General features: G+C 41.7%; 1 protein-coding gene across 1 annotated transcript; it reads right to left on the bottom strand.

The window, feature by feature from the left end:
- Positions 1–12,166: 12,166 nt before the first annotated feature.
- Positions 12,167–13,333, bottom strand: LOC137782357 (neurturin-like). The gene is made up of 2 exons (XM_068571614.1): positions 13,060–13,333; positions 12,167–12,653 (listed from the first exon to the last, which is right to left on the bottom strand). The coding sequence occupies exons 1-2, from the start codon at positions 13,331–13,333 to the stop codon at positions 12,223–12,225; spliced, it is 705 nt and encodes a 234-aa protein (XP_068427715.1). The 3' UTR covers positions 12,167–12,222.
- Positions 13,334–18,377: the final 5,044 nt, after the last annotated feature.

The following is an 18,377-nucleotide window of genomic DNA, read 5'->3' as shown; positions in this document are numbered from 1 at the left end:
CTTCAACCCTTAGAATTCATTTTCACACCACTGTGTGATTTCACATACTTACAGAATTGTTGACTTAATTTGCATTCTTGTCATTTTAATGAAATGCTATATTGTAACTTTTAATGGCATACTATACTATGACAATTCATCTTTTCTTAAATGCTCAAAGTTTTTATGGTATTATATGGTACTATACTTTGACTTGTTATGACATTCATTTATCGCATACTATATTATTTTGTTATATACTATGCAATGTCTTTTCAAAAGTAAGATACTATTGCTTTTTAAGTTATATTTAAATTTCTTATTTTACTTTTTTCATGGCATACAATACCATGTTTTTCATGACTATTTTGCAATCCTTATCTATTTTTTTTTTATATTACACATGCATACTATGACTTGTCTAATTACTTTTTTCATGACATTCATAATGATGTATACTATCATTTTCATAACAAAGCATAGCATAACTTTCTTTGACGTTAAAACTTCAATAATAGTTGTTACGTCATACTATGACCTTTTATATGACATACTACACTATGGCATTTTTATGATGTATTAATTTTTCTATTACATTATATAGTATAACTTTTTAATTAATTTTGCAAAACTACTTTGTTTATGTTATAGAAACCTGGATGACCTTCAACTTCCTGATCATAAACTCAGACAAAAGTTATTTTACTTTGCCCTGAACACCTACAAAAATATGATCTAGTAATATTGTTCCTCTAGACAGCAATGCCCGGCCTCCTGCACCGCCATGCAGAAACTTGGTTATCTTTTATGTTTCCTTAAACTCTAAAACAAATGTTAACATTGCAAACATCATGCACACCCTATATCGAAACGCTGCAGAAAAATGAGTCCATGCATTTGTTAATGCATTTGTTAAAAAGTCACAATAGTGTCTAAAGAAGGTGTGAAGGTATCATAGTATATAGAGTATTTGCAATAGTCTTGATAGATAGACTTAGATAGAATACAGTATATATCATCTATACTTATGATATATACTATCATAATATATATATATATATATATATATATATATATATATATATATATATATATATATATATATATATATATATATATATATCTTTCACGCCTTCTTCAGACATTATTGTGACTTTTTCTCAACATACTATACAATGAGTCTTTATAATTTATTTCAACATAATATGCTATGAATTCTTTTTAAACATACTATACTGTGAATTATTTATGACTTCGATATGCTTTACAACGATTTTTTCCAACATACTATACTATGACTTTCTTAGATATACTGTCTTTTATAAATAACTTTCTTAGAAATACTATACTATGACTTTTCCCCACATCTTATCCCATCCTACAGGCAGAAATTAGTATCTGCAAAGCTTGTGGTGAAGATTGAAGAGATGGACTAATGAGGCCAAGCTGGAGCTCCAGTCCTGCTTTGCCTCCAGTGATTGGAGTGTTTTTGAGGCTGCTGCTCCAGAGCTGGATGAGCTCACCGACACTGTGACATCATACATCAGTTTTTGTGTGTGCCAATTAAAACCTTCTGCACATACGACACCAATATACCTGGTTCATCGCAAGACTCACCCCGACCATAAGCACTGGGATGTGTGCTCTCCCCACTGCTCTTCTCCCTCTACACACCAACGGCCGCACCTCAGGGGACCCGACTGTTAAACTCCTGAAAATCGCAGACGACACAACGGTCATCGGCCTCGTCAGGAACGGTGACCAGTCTGCATGCAGGCGGGAGGTTGAACGGCTGGTCCTCTGGTGTGGTCAGAACAACAAGCCCAAAACTGTGGAGGTGACAGTGGACTTCAGGAAGAGCCGCCCGACACAACCCCCCCCCCCCCTCCCCACCACCTTACACAACAGCTGTGTCTGCGGTGGAGACCTTTAGGTCTCTGGGATGCACAATCTCCCGGGACCTGAAGTGGGCCTCCAACATCAAGAGCATCTGCAAAAAGACCCAGCAGAGGCTGTACTTCCTGCGCCGACTCAGGAAACACAACCTCTACTGGGCCTTCCATCACTGTGTGGTTTCAATCGGCCACCAAACATGAAAGAGACAGACTACAGTGCATAGTCAGGTCTGCGGAGAGAACTACTGGTTCCAGCCTGCCCTCCGTCCTGGACTTGTACACCTTCAGAGTCAGGAAGCGGGCTGGAAAGACCACTGCGACCCCTTACACCCTGCAGGACACAAGCTGTTCCAACTCCTCCCCTCTGGTAGGCGCTATCGAGCACTGCACGCCAAAACCACCAGACACAGGAACAGCGTCTTCCTACTGGCCGTCACTCTGATGAACAATTAATCAGACTCCATCTGCACTACTCTGTTGTCTTTAACTCTGTTGTCTTTTTTTTAATTCATCTTGTTTATGGTATATGATATTATATATGTACGACGAGAGCTACGTGAAACATGTGTGAAGCTGCTTTAGTAGAGTCAAATTAAAGGTGATTCTGATTCTGATTATATTTCATGACTGTTTTTACAAGCTATACTTGTTTTATGATTATATCTTTTTGACATATTGTGCGGCGACTTTCTTTTGACAAAATAAAATTACTTTTGCAAGACTTGTTTCAAAATACTGTACTTTGTGACATTATTTTTTGACATACTATACAATGGCTTTACATTTAACACTTTTTTTTTTGACATTTCCATGACATAATATACAATACTTTAACATACCTTTCATGACAAGTTCTCATATTTAACCTGATAGACACTCGCTAGGGGGGCGAGTGCAATTTGACGCAGCCAAGTTTTTGTTGGTCCGCAGGCCGCACTTTTAGAAACTATGATCTGGAAGTATTCAAAATTTACTAAACAACACTACGTCTTTATTGCATTTGATTTCTTATTTAACATTTATAGCTATAAAATATTGCTGTATAGCCCCGCTTGTGGTCTAAAACTCCACAGGCGATCTTTCTTGTTAACTAGGGAATGACAAAAAAAAAATCTTGCAGTTACCCAAATGAATTCCTCTTCATCGGCACAGAATTCATTTGCATTGGTTTTGTATTCAACGAACTTGAACTTCAGAGCAGGAGGAAGCCGTTGTAAAGCGATACGCTTCAGTTACAGCGTTTCAGTAGACTTGGACAACTGTCAAGCCTATACATGTCATGATGTCAGAATAAAAAGCACCTAATATGCTTTGTTAAACATGTCAAAGCCCAGGTATTAACCTTGTCTTTACTCAAACAGCTCCTTTTAAGAATTCCTCACGAAGAACAAATAACACCTGTTCACACTAGCCACATTCCTTTTCTTCACACAGTCAGCTGTGGTGTTAACTTTGAGGTTTAAAAGAGAGCAAAAGTCAAATTGCCGCCTCAGATGTCGCAATTTGAAAAACTGTTATCACCAGGGAGCTGAAGCACGCTTACAAAAGGCAGATCTGTATAGTAGTCATGCAGCTCTCAGCAACAGAGGTAAATAACCATCAATGCCATATTATGTTCTCCACTCTGATTGGCTTGGATACCCAGGTGCCACATAAAGAAAAGCATCAAAACGACAGTAACATCTATATGATCTCCCATGAGTAGGATTCTTTATTTGTGCCATCCATCTCTTTACAAGGTGTGAAGATGTTGAAAAGAGAGCCGGGGAAATCAGAATCACTGCAGCATTTCTGCTATGAGCCATTCACATGAATCCTTTTCCAGGAAGGGAATGTTGTGTAAATAAAGTAAAGATTACTAACAGGAATGGGTTCGCATGATGTGGAATTTAGAAGCCTCATCTTATAAATAAATGACTCAACGAACAGATATGGTACCACACCGTCGCCGCAGTCTAGGAACGCTGAACAGATGGAGACAAGAACGAATCATTTTCTTATCTACACTTATGGCCCGGACAGTTTTGACTGAAGACAATGGGTCAAAGTAAAATGCACAGAAAGACAAAAATCAGATGTCATGTATATTAAATTACTATGTAATGTTGTATCTGCTGCATTATTACTGCTTTCACTGTTGTAGAAAGCTTTATGTGAAGTTTGGAATAAGACTTCTCGTCTTTTCTTTCCAATTTTTGTTTGATTTCAGATTGTGCTGTGACTACAGTGCATTCCTAAACTCAGATATTACTCTTTCCAATTCGTCAAAGCAAGAGGATGCTCGACTTCCATGGGACCCGAAGTGCACATATTCATTGTCGGTCCGCTGGTTTGATATTTTAGGGCAAGTCTTCTGCAGTCGTCAACTAAAATGATCCTTAGCGCCACTTCCGCTACATATGAATAGCACATATTGTTAATTTTCCTCAAATACATGTATTTGAAAGCTATACTTACCATTTACTTTGAAGATCAAATAAATACATCAATTTACAAACTGTATTGAATATATTATTTGAAGGAATATAGTTTAAGATGAGTGTGGTTCCAGGATTGTTATCAACTCCAAGGCGTGTGCGCGAGGACAGAGAAGCAAAGGCAGAAGTTTAAGACAAGTCTTTATTCATAGTAGTGGTTGTGAGTATTCTAACAAAAACAAAAGGATAACAATGGATATTAATCTATAATAATTCCTGATGTCAAAAACTAATAATCCAACAAAGGCAATTTCATAAACATGATTACTGTGTGAACATTAGAAGATATCATAACTTTATAACTACTGACATTTAATTAGTGCAGTAAACCAATATTAAACTACTAAAGCTGCCATTAATTAATTTAAACTTCCATATGACATACACAGATACAGTTCTGGAGGCAGGCGGAGGAGAGTGGGAGGAGATGTTTCACTTGTCTCGCTTTTAAAATATGACACACAGAACCACACAACCTCGATCAGCTGCAACAAGAAAATTATGCTTATTTGAATTTAGACATCATTAATACATCAGTAATAATAATAATATACTACAACAAACACACAGCAATTCTGCCATGCTGAGCAAGTTTAATTTGCTGTCTGTATTTCTGTACTTTTTCTTGAGCAATATGTCAAATGCATTTTTAAAAAATATTTTGATATTATATTGTGATCTAGCTAGTTTCATTCAAGTGAAGGATCTGGATATGATTCTTTCATGACTCACAGTCAGTATATAAAATGGTCTGAGATGTAATACAAACATAACAAATGCAATTGATTGGTTTATTGTCTCATTAGTTCTCATTTTATTTCTGTACGTTGTACATATTCATCCATTACATTTGAATATGGCCTACAGTAACCCCAAATAGGTTGAAATGTTGTGTTGTTGTCATTCTGCTGTTATTCCACAAGGGGGAGCTGTCATGTGAAAAAATAAATCTTTAAATACCGAGAAAACATGCCGATCAATCTATAAATTCCAGAGTACCTGCAGCTAAACAGCACGGCAGTTAGTGAACTCTCGTTCATTACGACGCTATGCAGCTCCAGGGGATCATTTGTGCCATAAATCTTTCATTGTATGAGGACTAAAAGGATTTCCGCCACATCTCAACCCTCAGTGTCCTAATACACACACTTTACTGTCGACCAGCAGACAAGACAAATAAGAGAGGAGGGGACAAATAAATCATCAGCCCCGTCACTCCTTCGACTCTCCTCTCTGATTCCATTCACACAGCACACGTAAATCACTACTCGGCTATTACATAAACCACATTTAAATAAACCAGTATTTTTGTTTTAAAATTATAATTAAAAGCTAAATCAGCGAGCTCATCAGGGTTATTTGTGACACGGCATGCAAACAAAATGGGGATCCGTGTCGATGACACTAGATTATGGCGACAGGAAGGATGTGTACACTCAGATTCAACATAAGCATTCAATAATTAAGTGCATCTGGTGGAATAGGGGGCAGAAGTTTCATGTTGGAGCGAGTTCATTTTTCTGAGAATCATTGCTTCCAGCTCTATACACCTTGCCCCACTTCTCCCTCCCCACCCTCTAATCCCCCCGTTCCATCAAATCCTGCCACTCCCAATCATTACCCCACCCCAAAACCCCTGTAAAACACTCATGGATACTAAAAACACTCACACACCCACCAACACTGAAAAATAAACATCCGGACATGCACAGACATTTTTTATATCTGACTCAAATCAAAAGCATTTGACTTAAAATCGCACCCTTCTGTGTTTAAACTGTGGAGCCCTAATATAAAGAAAGGCAAAGAGAAGGGAGTAGGTCAAAAGTTCCAAGGTGTGGAGCCTAAAATGATTCACTTGGGAACCAATGACATAATGGCAAAACACATTTAACAAAAGCGAGACAATGAGTAGCACACAGAAAGAAAGGGACATCTCAAGGCCAAGATGAATGTGTTGACTTTACTACAAAGGCCTGACCCATCGCTGCGTCCCATCAATAACATTATTGTTGTTAATTAAATCTGCAAAATGCCCAAGCAGCTCTCCACAGTGGCAGCTATCAGCAGCATCTCGACACACACATTGACCTCAAGAGGAGCCAAGTGAGACTGTTTGCAAAGAGCCGGGCCGTCAGGGCATCGAACACACAAGGCTCTGTTTCGCCAAACGCACGCCCTCTTGCTCACAGAATGGCCATCCTCATCCTCAACTGCAGAGACGGTGCCACTCAAGATCTATTTGAAGACAACGCTGCCAAAGTGAGCAGCCTTTGCTCCTCCGGTCCCGCCCCCTCAAGCTCCAACCAGCCAATCAGAAAGCTACAGCAGCGCAGCAGCAGCAGCCCCTCTGGACCACCAGACTATGTTTGAACACAGTTTACATCGAGCATTTGTCAAAACCGGCCAATGAATAGTCACTTTCTGTAACACAACCTGTATTCATGCAATTTCCTCTTTTTCAATCAGCAGTTATAGTTGATCAGTGAATTATTAATGCTTATTTAGGTTTAAAGGTTTTAAATATTCATGAATGCGAAATGCACATGAATTATGAATGAATACAAGGAGTCAATAGTCCAGCTGTATTATAAAATGATCCATCCGTGAGCTCACATTTTGTCCCTCAAAGCAATCTCGAATACATCTTGAGACGCAATTAAAAAAGGTAACGCCCAAATGTCTTAAAGTGATCATCTCATTGTTTCAAAAATAAATAATATAGAGCCCAAATGGATGGCGTTAATTACTCTTTCGAGAGTCCAGAGTTGCTCAGGAGGAGCAGAAACACCTGCTCGCAGCAGTTGTTCAGGCTGTTCGGGTCCTCCAGAGTCACCGCTGCATCCTCCGTCCTGCTATCTAAAGATGAACCCACCAGCATGCTGCAGCTGGACATGGGAGGAGGTTGTTAATACTTTGGCATGTTTATTGTAGATCTTGTCAGTGCTGTTCTCAATAACAGATGTCTTGTATACAACAACACTATTATCCTCCAACATGCTTCAATGTTGACATGAATGTTGAGGGGTTTCCTTTAAGTCTGCAAACACATATGATTGTAAATTAGAGCAGATAGGATAAGGAGGGGATAATAGGTGAAGCGAGTTACTTTATTCTTGTTAAACAGCAGCTCTGTTCAGTTTAAGCCCCGAGCTGGCAAAGACATTCATCCCTCCTGCTGGCTTAAGGCCGAACCTGTCATTATTACCCCGTGAAAAATATGTCATCAAAAACAAATAGCTGTAACGATTTTTTCTTTGAAAATGTCAAACCACAGTCCACGAGTGGTACACATTCCTGTAGATGAATCACATTTTGTGATCAAAATGGATGCCATGTGTTATTATGCTGTTTTATTCTCGCTGGTGTTGCTTTCATTAACCGTTTTTCCTTCCCTTAGGTCCCACAGTTCTTTGCTGAGGGGGTGTAGACGTTATGGTTGGAGGCCATTTACTGCAGTGGCAAGTAGCGGAAATATCTGTTTAGATTAGATGTAAAGTGGTTCCACTTTTATTGCTGTTGTAAACATTTTTGGCATATTTTGTGCTCTCTGGGTATAAAAAAAAAAAAAAAACAGAGAAATGACGATATAAATACAATGTGTTTGGAAACGCTCTCCAAATCTTTCTCTTTGCTCTTGTAATTGTCACTATTGAGGAAATTCTTCCATAGATTGGATCGTAAAGGCTTGAGGGCCTTATGATGTGAGGGTCATGTACCTCTGGTGTTCCTGCAGTTGGCTTCAGAATAGGAATTGCTCGAAATACAAACTGTTGAAGTAATGTCTCTCCACAGCTGTAGTAAATACAGTAAGTCACAGTCAAACTAAAACATGTGCTCCACTTGGCAATTTAAAACCCAAAAGGGAAAAAGATTATTTTTTTCACTCACAAAAATACAACAGTCCCCCCGGACCATCCGTCAGCCACATACTTCTGTGTGACCTGCCTCCGATGGACTCTAAACTAGGATAAGTCGCGCTGACTTCTGTGTTGCCTCTTCAAGCCTGCAGCCACAGTGTAAACTCAAGAGGTGCTGTTGACTCATTGCAACTGTGTAGGAAGTTGCGTAAGTCGTGTCGTCTGGCCTTCTCTTGAAATTTTTGTTAACAAGCACTTAGTCTTCATGCAAACACAAGCGCTTTAATTATGCCTGCCTAATATAACTGCTACTCAGGAGATGAAATATGATAATAACATATTCAACTTAAGATAACATACATCTCAAGTTGAATCCAGTGGGTGGGCCAGAGAGCAAACCCTCCACCAAACCGTTCCTTTTCACTAGAATTGACTTCAGATCCAAGCATCTGTAGGACCAGCATGCACCTCAAACAATTATTGTTCTTGCATTACCTCTACATGAAGAGCTTTTTTCCCAAATACAATACTGTATGTATTGCTGCCATCACGTGAGAACTTGCTGACTCCCCTTTTGCTGTACGTAAAGTTCTGACTTGCAAAGTTCCTGCTCAGATACTCAAACCCTGTTGTGAATTATTAAGAATGTATCGAAGAGTTGTCATGAATTGTTGCTGTTAGCGTGTCTGCATGAACCACATGCCCTAAACCCGCCTTCTCCTCCTGCCAGTTAGATATCCATGAGTGCATTTCAATAGTAACAGCAACAACAGAGCTGTTTCACGGCAGACATTTTGAGTTTTGAGAGGAAAATCACAGGTTTAACTGAATATAATAATAAGGTACATGTTGCCTTTATTCCTTTTAGGTATCTAAGTAAGCCATGCCATTGAGTCAGTATGAATGGGCCCTGGATCAGATACGAGAGAGGAATGCAGCGGCAATTAATGATATCAACTACTGAAGTGCTTTACCTGCTATGACATGCCAAACGAGTTCATCCTTGGAATCAAGTCAAACGTTATTCCCTTCTGACAGATGCAAGATTTATTGCGGCTGTGTTAGCTCCTGCTCCACTAATTTGTCCATTAGTGGAGTACAATTCATCGGCATGACGTTTGAATGTCAATACTAAACTATTTTGTTTACGAGTCTCGATTCATCTTTTCCACCTCTGATCCAAGTCTTTCAGACCAGGAACATTCAGCCCTCTGATCCGATTCTTTCAGAGGTTCAACTCACTCTGCTCTCGTGCTCAGAGGCGAGGCTGAAAGACGTTTCCCCGGTTGGAAAACCTACCAAGCCAATCACAGGTGAGAAGGTGGGACAATTGAGGACACCTCCCTCCTGTGCCACAGCTTGAATAAAGGTGACAGAAAAGGATCATCTATCACGGTCACATTGAACATAATGAGTGAAAATGAACTTGGCAGGAAGAATGGAACAGTTGAGAGTACATTCTTGTGAAAACAGCCTGAATAATTACACTGAAGAATGAAGCAAAAGTGAAAAATCAACTCAGTTTGATCCTTAAGTAGTGACATTTAAACTAAAATTGTTCCCATGATAACACTTGACATGTTTTGGGGACATTGTTTCTAAAAAAAAAAGACAATTTCCTGGTGATTCATTTAACTGTAACTTCCAATGCCAACAGGCACAAACATCAAAATCACCTCCGTAGTTTTGGTACGATGGGCAGAAATTAAGGTGGCAGATATGAAAAAATCAGACAAATCCAAAAATGTCTGTATGGCTATATACAGGGTGAGGTGAGGAAATATTATTGTTAATCTGAATTTCCTTGAAAGCACCATATAAAAACACAAAAATAGTCAATTTGTTGGGGACTAGTGTCAGCTGCAGATTACCACACGCTTGAGACAAGAGCTGTCACATCGGTCACATCCCTGCTGATGTCTGCGGCCTGCCAGAGGGATCAAACCGCCGGGTTGTATAAGATTACGTCATCACTGCTGTTCAGCACACGAGCCGCTGAGCTGCTTTATAATACATGATGTCAGGACCTCACCTCGGGCACCGGCGTTAAGACAGTTTTAGATATTAGCCTCACAAAGGTGTTGTGTTATTGATTATCTGACACATTTGTAATTTGATCGTGAACTTTCCTCACAGGGATCCCCTTATTAAAGTCGTGTATTTCCTTATTAACGGCATCTCGCGTTTTAGGAGTTTTACAATTGTATTTATGAATTCATTTATTGGAAGTACAGACAATTTGACACTCAAAGATTGATAGTTAGGAGAAAAGATGAACATCCATACCTCTGAAATTATGTTTATTCAGCAGTCAATATAGAATGTTAGATACAACATTATTTGGCACAGTTGCTTAATGATAATAAGCTGTCCCGTTTCTGTGTGGTAATCTAAATAAATATGCAAGACCATAATTTACTTCCCAAATAAATACAATATATACTACAATAAAGATGCACCGCATCCACGCCCCACACGGCACCTCCTCAGGAAAAACAAAACAAAAACATACTTTATTGTACTTCAGGCAAACAGTTTCAATGGGTTCAACCACATAAAGATGGTCAAAGGTGAAAACGATGCTTCATAATTCACTCAAACAGCTTATTTTCCCCTAAAACTCTAGCAGGCAAAACAACGAGGAGGCATTCGACGGGCCAATAGAAGGCTGTATGTACTGTGGGCTTTTGATTGTAGGTTTCATGGATGGGCGCAAACACATTTCCAGATCTAGACTCTACGTCATTGTCAGCGAGAAAAAAACATGCCACTACAGATCACTAAAACCATTTTTCTCTTTCACACTGGAGCCTCAAATTAGCTAAAAGTGTAAACGTTCATAAATTACACCCAGAGACAGTTTTAAAGCGGTTATATCACCTGGAACTTGAGACATTAGATGTATATGAAAAGTTTGAGATGTGGTCATGTGTGTTGAATTGACTCCGTGTGTTTTGGCATATCTTTAAGGAACATAATTCCAGAGGATTATGGGTAATTACAATAATGGGTTATTTGGGGGAAAGTAAAAAAAAGACTCTTAATGACAATTTCCTTGCGTGTGATAAGTTATTCTTTGCAGAGCAGACGGGATCCATTTTCATGTTCTATTACTTAAGTGACAAAGTATTTATGTGTTTTCAAACCTCATCATTAATCAACTCAACACCAATATACACAATAATTAAAAGTAGGTGTCAAACCTGGAGCTATAGAAAAGGATTTTCTTTCCTCGTCAAAGTCTTATCAATGACACTTACTCTTTTACCTGTGTAATAACACTGCAATCAGTAACCGCAATACAAGCCCGGAGACAGGTCACAGGGTCATGACCCCTGATAACAACACACCTTTAAGTCAACACACTCTCTGGAGACAGCCGATCACCAGATATCACTTTAGGGTCAACGGTCCAATCGTCTGACAGAACCTAAAGTAAACATAGATGAATTATATGCATTTAGGTTTATTTATGGCTTTGAATTGTCTTTTTAAACACATATTTTTGCTTGGAAGGTGATATACTGTCACCATTCTCATCATGTAATCTCCGGGAATTGGACTTCCTGAAGTGAAATTGCATGGATACAAAGTGTAGTAACAGCAATAGTCTAGTCCCTCATGGCTCATCTATCGCATGTAGCCTACCACGACTCAAATGTAATATCACACACATAACGTTGCTACATTGTTGTTGCACCACAGTTTACAGTGTTACTAGACAGATAGAAAAGATAACAAAAAGGTGTTTCATATGAACAGTCGTGTTCTGTGTCTCTTCACACACACAGCGCTCACATGGGATTCGGCTCCAATTTGCGTTGACAGGCGGCTGAAATGAGTCAAGTCTGCCGGTCACAAAAAGGCCGCTGTGGAGCCGCCAGAAACATATTCCCATCCTCTTCTCTCTCTCTCTCTCTCTTAAGTATATATTCCAGAGTTTGTCTTTCACCAGCACTCATGTTCAACTCTTCCAGCAGAGAGCGGCCTGAACAAGTCCATTCCTCTGGGTCATACGCAGCCGCAGTTCTTCGCCGAGACGTTTTGTATCGTGTGGTAGCGGCTCCTGTTGTCCAGGAAGGAAAAGTCCTTTTCGAAAGCGACGGGTCGGCAGCAGGGTTTGTTGCTTACCTTGTCCTTGCGACCCTTCTTCTTGAAGCCAGTCCGCATCATGTGCTCCATGGTGATGTCGTAGTTGTGCCGGTGGGCCGTGCATTTGCCGCTGCAGTAGCGCAGCAGCACCGTCTCGTCGCTCTCGTAGCCGAGACCCAGTTCACTCACGGTCAGCTCCAGCTCCCTCAGCGAGCAGGGCTTAGGCCTCCGGGCTCTTTTAGTCCTTCGGGCCTGGTTGTCCCCCAGGCGCTTCCTTCTCTTCCTGTCGAGCAAGGTTTCGACCACATGCTGAAGCTCGCCCTCCGTGAAGCTCTGGAACATCGAGGAAACTGGCAGAGAGGAGGCAAACAGAGAGGTGAGACAGGGATTATCTGACGTTCTGACATTAATCATTCGTGATAGTTTGCGTGGTTGAAAACAGCCGTTCAGTATTTCGAACATCATGACAGTCACAGACTCGTCTGGTCACTATCAGCAGCAATCAGGAGTAGAATTCCCTGCTACTCAATGAGGTGAAACCAAAGGGAACGTTAGACGTTCCCATCATCCTCTGCTTGAGGTCAGAATGGTTCAGAGCCGGTAAACGATGAGGTGCTAACTGACTGAAGGTTATTGTGAGACATTGCAACCTGCTCTGTCAGGTACTAAGTAGCGTGTCTTAACCCCGGGCGGCCTTTCACACGGCACCTTATCTCAGACCAGACAAGGAGGGGAGACAATAACAGTTTATCTTACACTCCGAGAGGAGAGAGTTCATCTCGTCTGCCGAGCGAGCTCTCCGATGAGGACCACCCATCTGCCGGGACAACGTCGTCAATTCGGCCGACGGCGTCGAGGTCTTGGGCGATGAGCGCGAGGATGACGTCGGTCTCGATGAGGATGAAGATGCGTAGGTGTATTTTGTCCTGGGTTTGAACTGTCCGAGAGTGGCCGCGTTTTTAACGAGGAGGATGGACAGGGCGGCGCCACAGAGCATGAAGGCAAAAGTAGCACCTTTCCATAACTTCATCTTAGAACGTGGAGGAGCATTGAAACTCTGCGGGGGGGAGGCGAAACAGACAAATGTCAGACACGTTGAAACAGTCACACCTTGAATCATGCAAACAATCTTCTCAACTTGTCACATTAAAGCAGAGAGGACAAAGCGAAGCGCGTTATCTTTCGTGCCGTCGCCTTCCTTTGACCTTCCCGTGGATCCGCTTCTCTCACCAGGGCTTTTTTATTTTACCATCAGTTTACTTTTTCTGATTCTGCTGTCAGCTCATTTTCACTCTAAGTGGGTTCATGATCCGCAAGCTTGACATCTCTCGCTGACATATGAGAATGCAGTGTGTGTTTAATCAGGGCCGCCTGAAGAGGAAAAAACACAAATGCAACTTCTTATTCGAACCGAAGGCTGGATGGATTAGTTTTGCAACCCCTTGGCCCGTGAAACCTTTTAAAGGTTTGTGTATCCTTTCAAAAATACCTAATGTGAATATAAACGTCTTCTCGGCATTTCTGAAGAAAATCTCTTTTTCTTGTAGAGGTAAATGTTCCTGAATCATCCCTTTAGAGAAGGGAAATCCACGCCTTCCTTTACAGGAACCACACCTATTTACAATGCTGTGTATGATGAGAGTGAACATGTGTTTGGACATCAATTTCAAGACACGGCGCCACAGCAGCCACAAAAACTCAACATGCAGGACTTCTATCTTATGTTTTCTCTCTCAGGTTTTTCAGAACTTTTACAACCTCACTTCTTTGTATTTTTCATATCATGTCACCGGTGAGCAAAAACATTTCCCCAGAGCCGGAAACGGTATACTGGCAGCGACTAACAGCAAATCCAGACCTCGCAAAGTGTTTTGCCAGACCGGGATCTGTAGTGTACATATACAGGCTGTGTTTACAATGGGACACAATGTCACATATCTTAGTGGAGTTCAGCGTAGAAACAAAGAAATAACAAACGTTAATGCAAATGTTGTTTTTTTCTGCTTTAAACTTAACCTTTTGCAGTCAAGTAAGTAAAACAAAAACGAAGAACTATATGCAAATCGAGAGTGTCTGAGTGTTTTGGATACCGCAGAGGGGAAAATTCAAAGACGTTCCACGGATGAGTTGCAGTGGAATAAACAGCGTATAAACAGGTATAACCAGTCCTATCACTCATAACGCCATATGGGTTTGACGTGGTAAGCGGCCTGCGCACAATGAAGGGGTAGAATGTTATTCGTTTGAAAGTCAAACATTTCAGCTCACAACCTCATTTGAAGCAGTCAATGTGGAGCCGCGGCGGTCACCCGGTGCCCGGCTATACAATACGCCTGATGCTCCTTTCTCACTGTTGTATGTAATCGGCCGACATGATAGATAGACGCCTCTACGGAAAGTCTCATTTTGTTTCTGTTGGTTCAACACCAACTCTTAACACCGGAAAACTTGCTGCTCCTGCTCTTCATTTCACAACGTTTCAATTGAAAATGAGCCAGTTTGTTGTGATAGATGGCCGAGAAAGAGATCATTGTTTTCTTATGTAATTAGAATGGGTCAGTTTGGGACAATTACTCATCCATGGAGGTAATAGTTTCACACGGGGGTGATAAATCAACGTCTGTGGCCTGTTAGCGCTGTTGCTCATCTTGAGAAGACAATTAGCTCGTAAAGAAGAGATAAGTCCTCCGATGTGTCAGTCCCTCAAACACTGGACAAAGCCTGCTCATCAAACATCCATCTCATGTCCCGAAGACTCTTTGATTGTCATAATTACTCCACTCAGAAACACATTAGTCCCATCTGCAGTCGATTGCCGGCAATAAAAGTGACAAGGAGCATTGTGTAGCTCGCGCAGATGGTCGAGGATGATTAATCAGTAGAGACATTTAATATCTACCACTGGCCCTCCACTGTCATGGACATAAATATACTGATATTGCTGGGGGGAAGGGGCACGAGTGTTTTCTTAGGAGAGCAACGGAAAGACATGAATGAGTAGTCCACTTCCTGAAAGGACAAATGCTGCTGTATTCCAGCAAACAGAGCAACAACGCCGAGGATATAATGGACCCCCAGAGGACTCTCCGGCAGAAGGAAAACCCATCCTCAAACTGAGACATAAAAGTGCAGATGAGTCGCAAGGACAACTAAAACTGCTCCTACACAGGCCAAACATGTCTGGCCTTCTCAAGCATCAGCGTCGATGTGCCCATGCTCACTCCTGTGTGTGGCGAGATAAGGCCGCGCCAAGGCGTGAGGCCCAAAAGAAACGGAAAAGAAGAACGAGAAAAGACAAACAAAGCTCGCAGGCATGGACGTTTTCATTCACATTGTGTGTTTTTAGTGAGAGTGGGAGGTATTTAAGAGGCAGTCGGCCTACACCTGATGTTTACTATCGGCCTTATGTCACCTGAGGAAGCTCCAGCAGAGTGAAAAGAGTCCCAGAGGATCATTAAGATGTTTGAGGCAAACCATGAAAGGGGAACTGCTTAGCCAAGAATTCCTCAAAGCCATTCCTGAGACATTATGTATTCTCCAGCGCATGCATCGTACGGTTGCAACTCGATCCTCAAGCAAGCTCTTGTTGTGACTCAAAGATCGCATTATTTCAAATGACACAATAAAATTGATGTTTCCGAAGGAATAATTGGGTCAGTGGCGATGGCATTGCTAAGCTGGTTGTAATGTAATTACAGCAGCATGGCACTTGTGTCCTCCCATCCCTCCCATGCCAGAAGGAGACGCTCAACAGAATGCCACAGCCTGAGAACGATGAGTGGGGGGTAAGGGGCGTCTGCGGTTAACACTTTTGAATGAAGTCCACGGACAGGGGGGGCCTTCTTGTCCGCTCGCTTGGATCTGGACCAGCGGGACATGATGGCAGCGAGAGGAGATCACAGAGAAAAGGAATGAATGAAAAGCGTCTTTGTGCTGGAAAAAGAAAAAGCAGAACTTTATGTCTCACCAGTCTGTAGAATTTGTGACTATACATTCCCTCAATACAGCCTGTTCTGTCCCTCCCACTCTCCCTCGCTGTGACTCACACATACCATAAACACACACCAGCAGCACTTCCGTGGTTTCACTTTTCCCAAATCACATGCCACGGGCCTGTGTAGAAATCGATACAAAGTCTAACCTTCCATTGTGGTCCAGACCACCACTTCACCTCCAGGACACACACACACACACACACACACACACACACACACACACACACACACACACACACACACACACACACACACACACACACGCACAAACACACTCCCAGCAGCAGCAGCATCATATAACACTAGACAATCCAGTTTTCATAACGACACTGCTTTTTGACATCTAGAAATGTCCACACGTCTAACCAGTGTGTATTTGCCTCTGCACAACCCGACGCCTCTAGCTGCAGAACATTATCACCACGCTGTGTTTTAGCTCAGCTCCACCCATGTGACCGGCTGTCTCTGCGCTACTCTGAACACACCCCATAAATACCTGTACTGAAAAAAAAAATCACAACAAACAGCGGGAAAGGCACCTACTGTGTTGTTCCAAGAAAACAATATGCATTAGGGAGTCCTAGAGAGGCCTTGTCTTGTCTTTTCCCTCTTAAGTGAGCATCAGGAGGCATGGGGACAGCTAGAGAGTGCTTGGGGAGGTAATAGGGACATATTCCAAAGATCAGGGCGGGATTAGCACTAATGCCTGCCGGCTTTATCTGCAGTCACGTGGGTTAACACCTGGCTGCAGTGTTGGTGGCGGAGCACGGGCCTTGCTATATGTGTATGTGCGTCCGTGTTAATCCATCAGACACCTCTAACTCAGGGATTAGGCCAGCATGCAGGGCCCAGGACCAGCAGGCGCTTCTCCTTCTTTTACTTCGAAAAAAATCCACCTTGGAAATCTGTCCTGCTTTCAATCAGAATGATGAGGTGGAAAAGTGACGGGTTCGGTTAGTTAGAACTGTTGTGTTGGCACCAGGGTGGGCCAAACAGGCTGTAAAATAAAGTGGATGTTCTGAGCCAGGATTGGCTGTTCTAAATCCAGCCTGGGTTCTAATGCAACTGAAAAAGGCTTGGTTCTGTCACTCAGTAACCGGAGGATAATTAAAACAAGCCTGTTGCTTGTTAGTGAGAAAGCTGCTGTTCATTATTGAGAAGAAAGAAAGAGGAAAATCTGTGGGTAATGCCAGAAAAACTGTGATCATTTTTACACACAATCTATAAATTCTCAACAAGATGCCTGCGTCCTTTTAATCTACCGGATGAGTGGTGAAAAGATTCAATTACTATCACATTCCACGCTTTTATATGGATTAATCCAGTGACCCAACAGCCGAGCACGAAATCTCACAACTGGAGCCTGTTGCTTTCTGGAGTGGCGTTAATGAGGTGTGAGGGGAAGATGCACTTACTGATGCACACTTGACACCGGTCCCAATTTGTCTGCCCTTTGCTATTCCGGGAAGAGTTGAGTCAAGGTATAGTTCTGACATGCGTTTAAATAGCCTCTTCTAACAGACAAAGAGGTTACGCAAGGCTTGGCAGGAAGACGTCAACTTGCCTCATCATTTTAGATTGATGATTGTTGTCTTGGCTACTTTCTAAAGAAGAGTCCATAAGCCGCTATTCTGGCTGCTAATCTGTCCATGCCAGAGCCTCTATTAACACAACAGCGTCGCCTCTAAACCCATGTTCAACACGTCGATGTTACTGTTACAAAAGGTTGACTGCCAACTGGCAAATGCTGAATACCACGTTTAAATATGACCCACGCGAGCGTGCACAAGCAAGTACAAACATCTGAAATATGAGGACATTTTACGTGTTTATAAGCCTGTGCTCTCCTCAAACTATGAACATACTAATTATTTGCATGCACGATGCATATTTTGGCAAAGATCTGACAAAGAAATTGCTGATGAGACTACAAGGAGTGGTGCAGGAGTTCAGCTTCCCGTCCACTTTCCTGGAGTTATGATCACCTTTGGCAGGTTATGACAGTTGAACGGCTCAATTGACTTCAGGCTTAACCCCTAACCGGCCTCTCGGGGCTCCGCTGGATACAGTATAATCTCT

Source organism: Clinocottus analis, unplaced genomic scaffold, assembly GCF_023055335.1.
Source record: "Clinocottus analis isolate CAN_PGR_092001 unplaced genomic scaffold, fCliAna1.0.p SCAF_11, whole genome shotgun sequence".
Taxonomy (NCBI): Eukaryota; Metazoa; Chordata; class Actinopteri; order Perciformes; family Cottidae; genus Clinocottus; species Clinocottus analis.
Note: the sequence above shows the minus strand (reverse complement) of the source record. Positions and strands in the feature narration are given on the sequence as shown.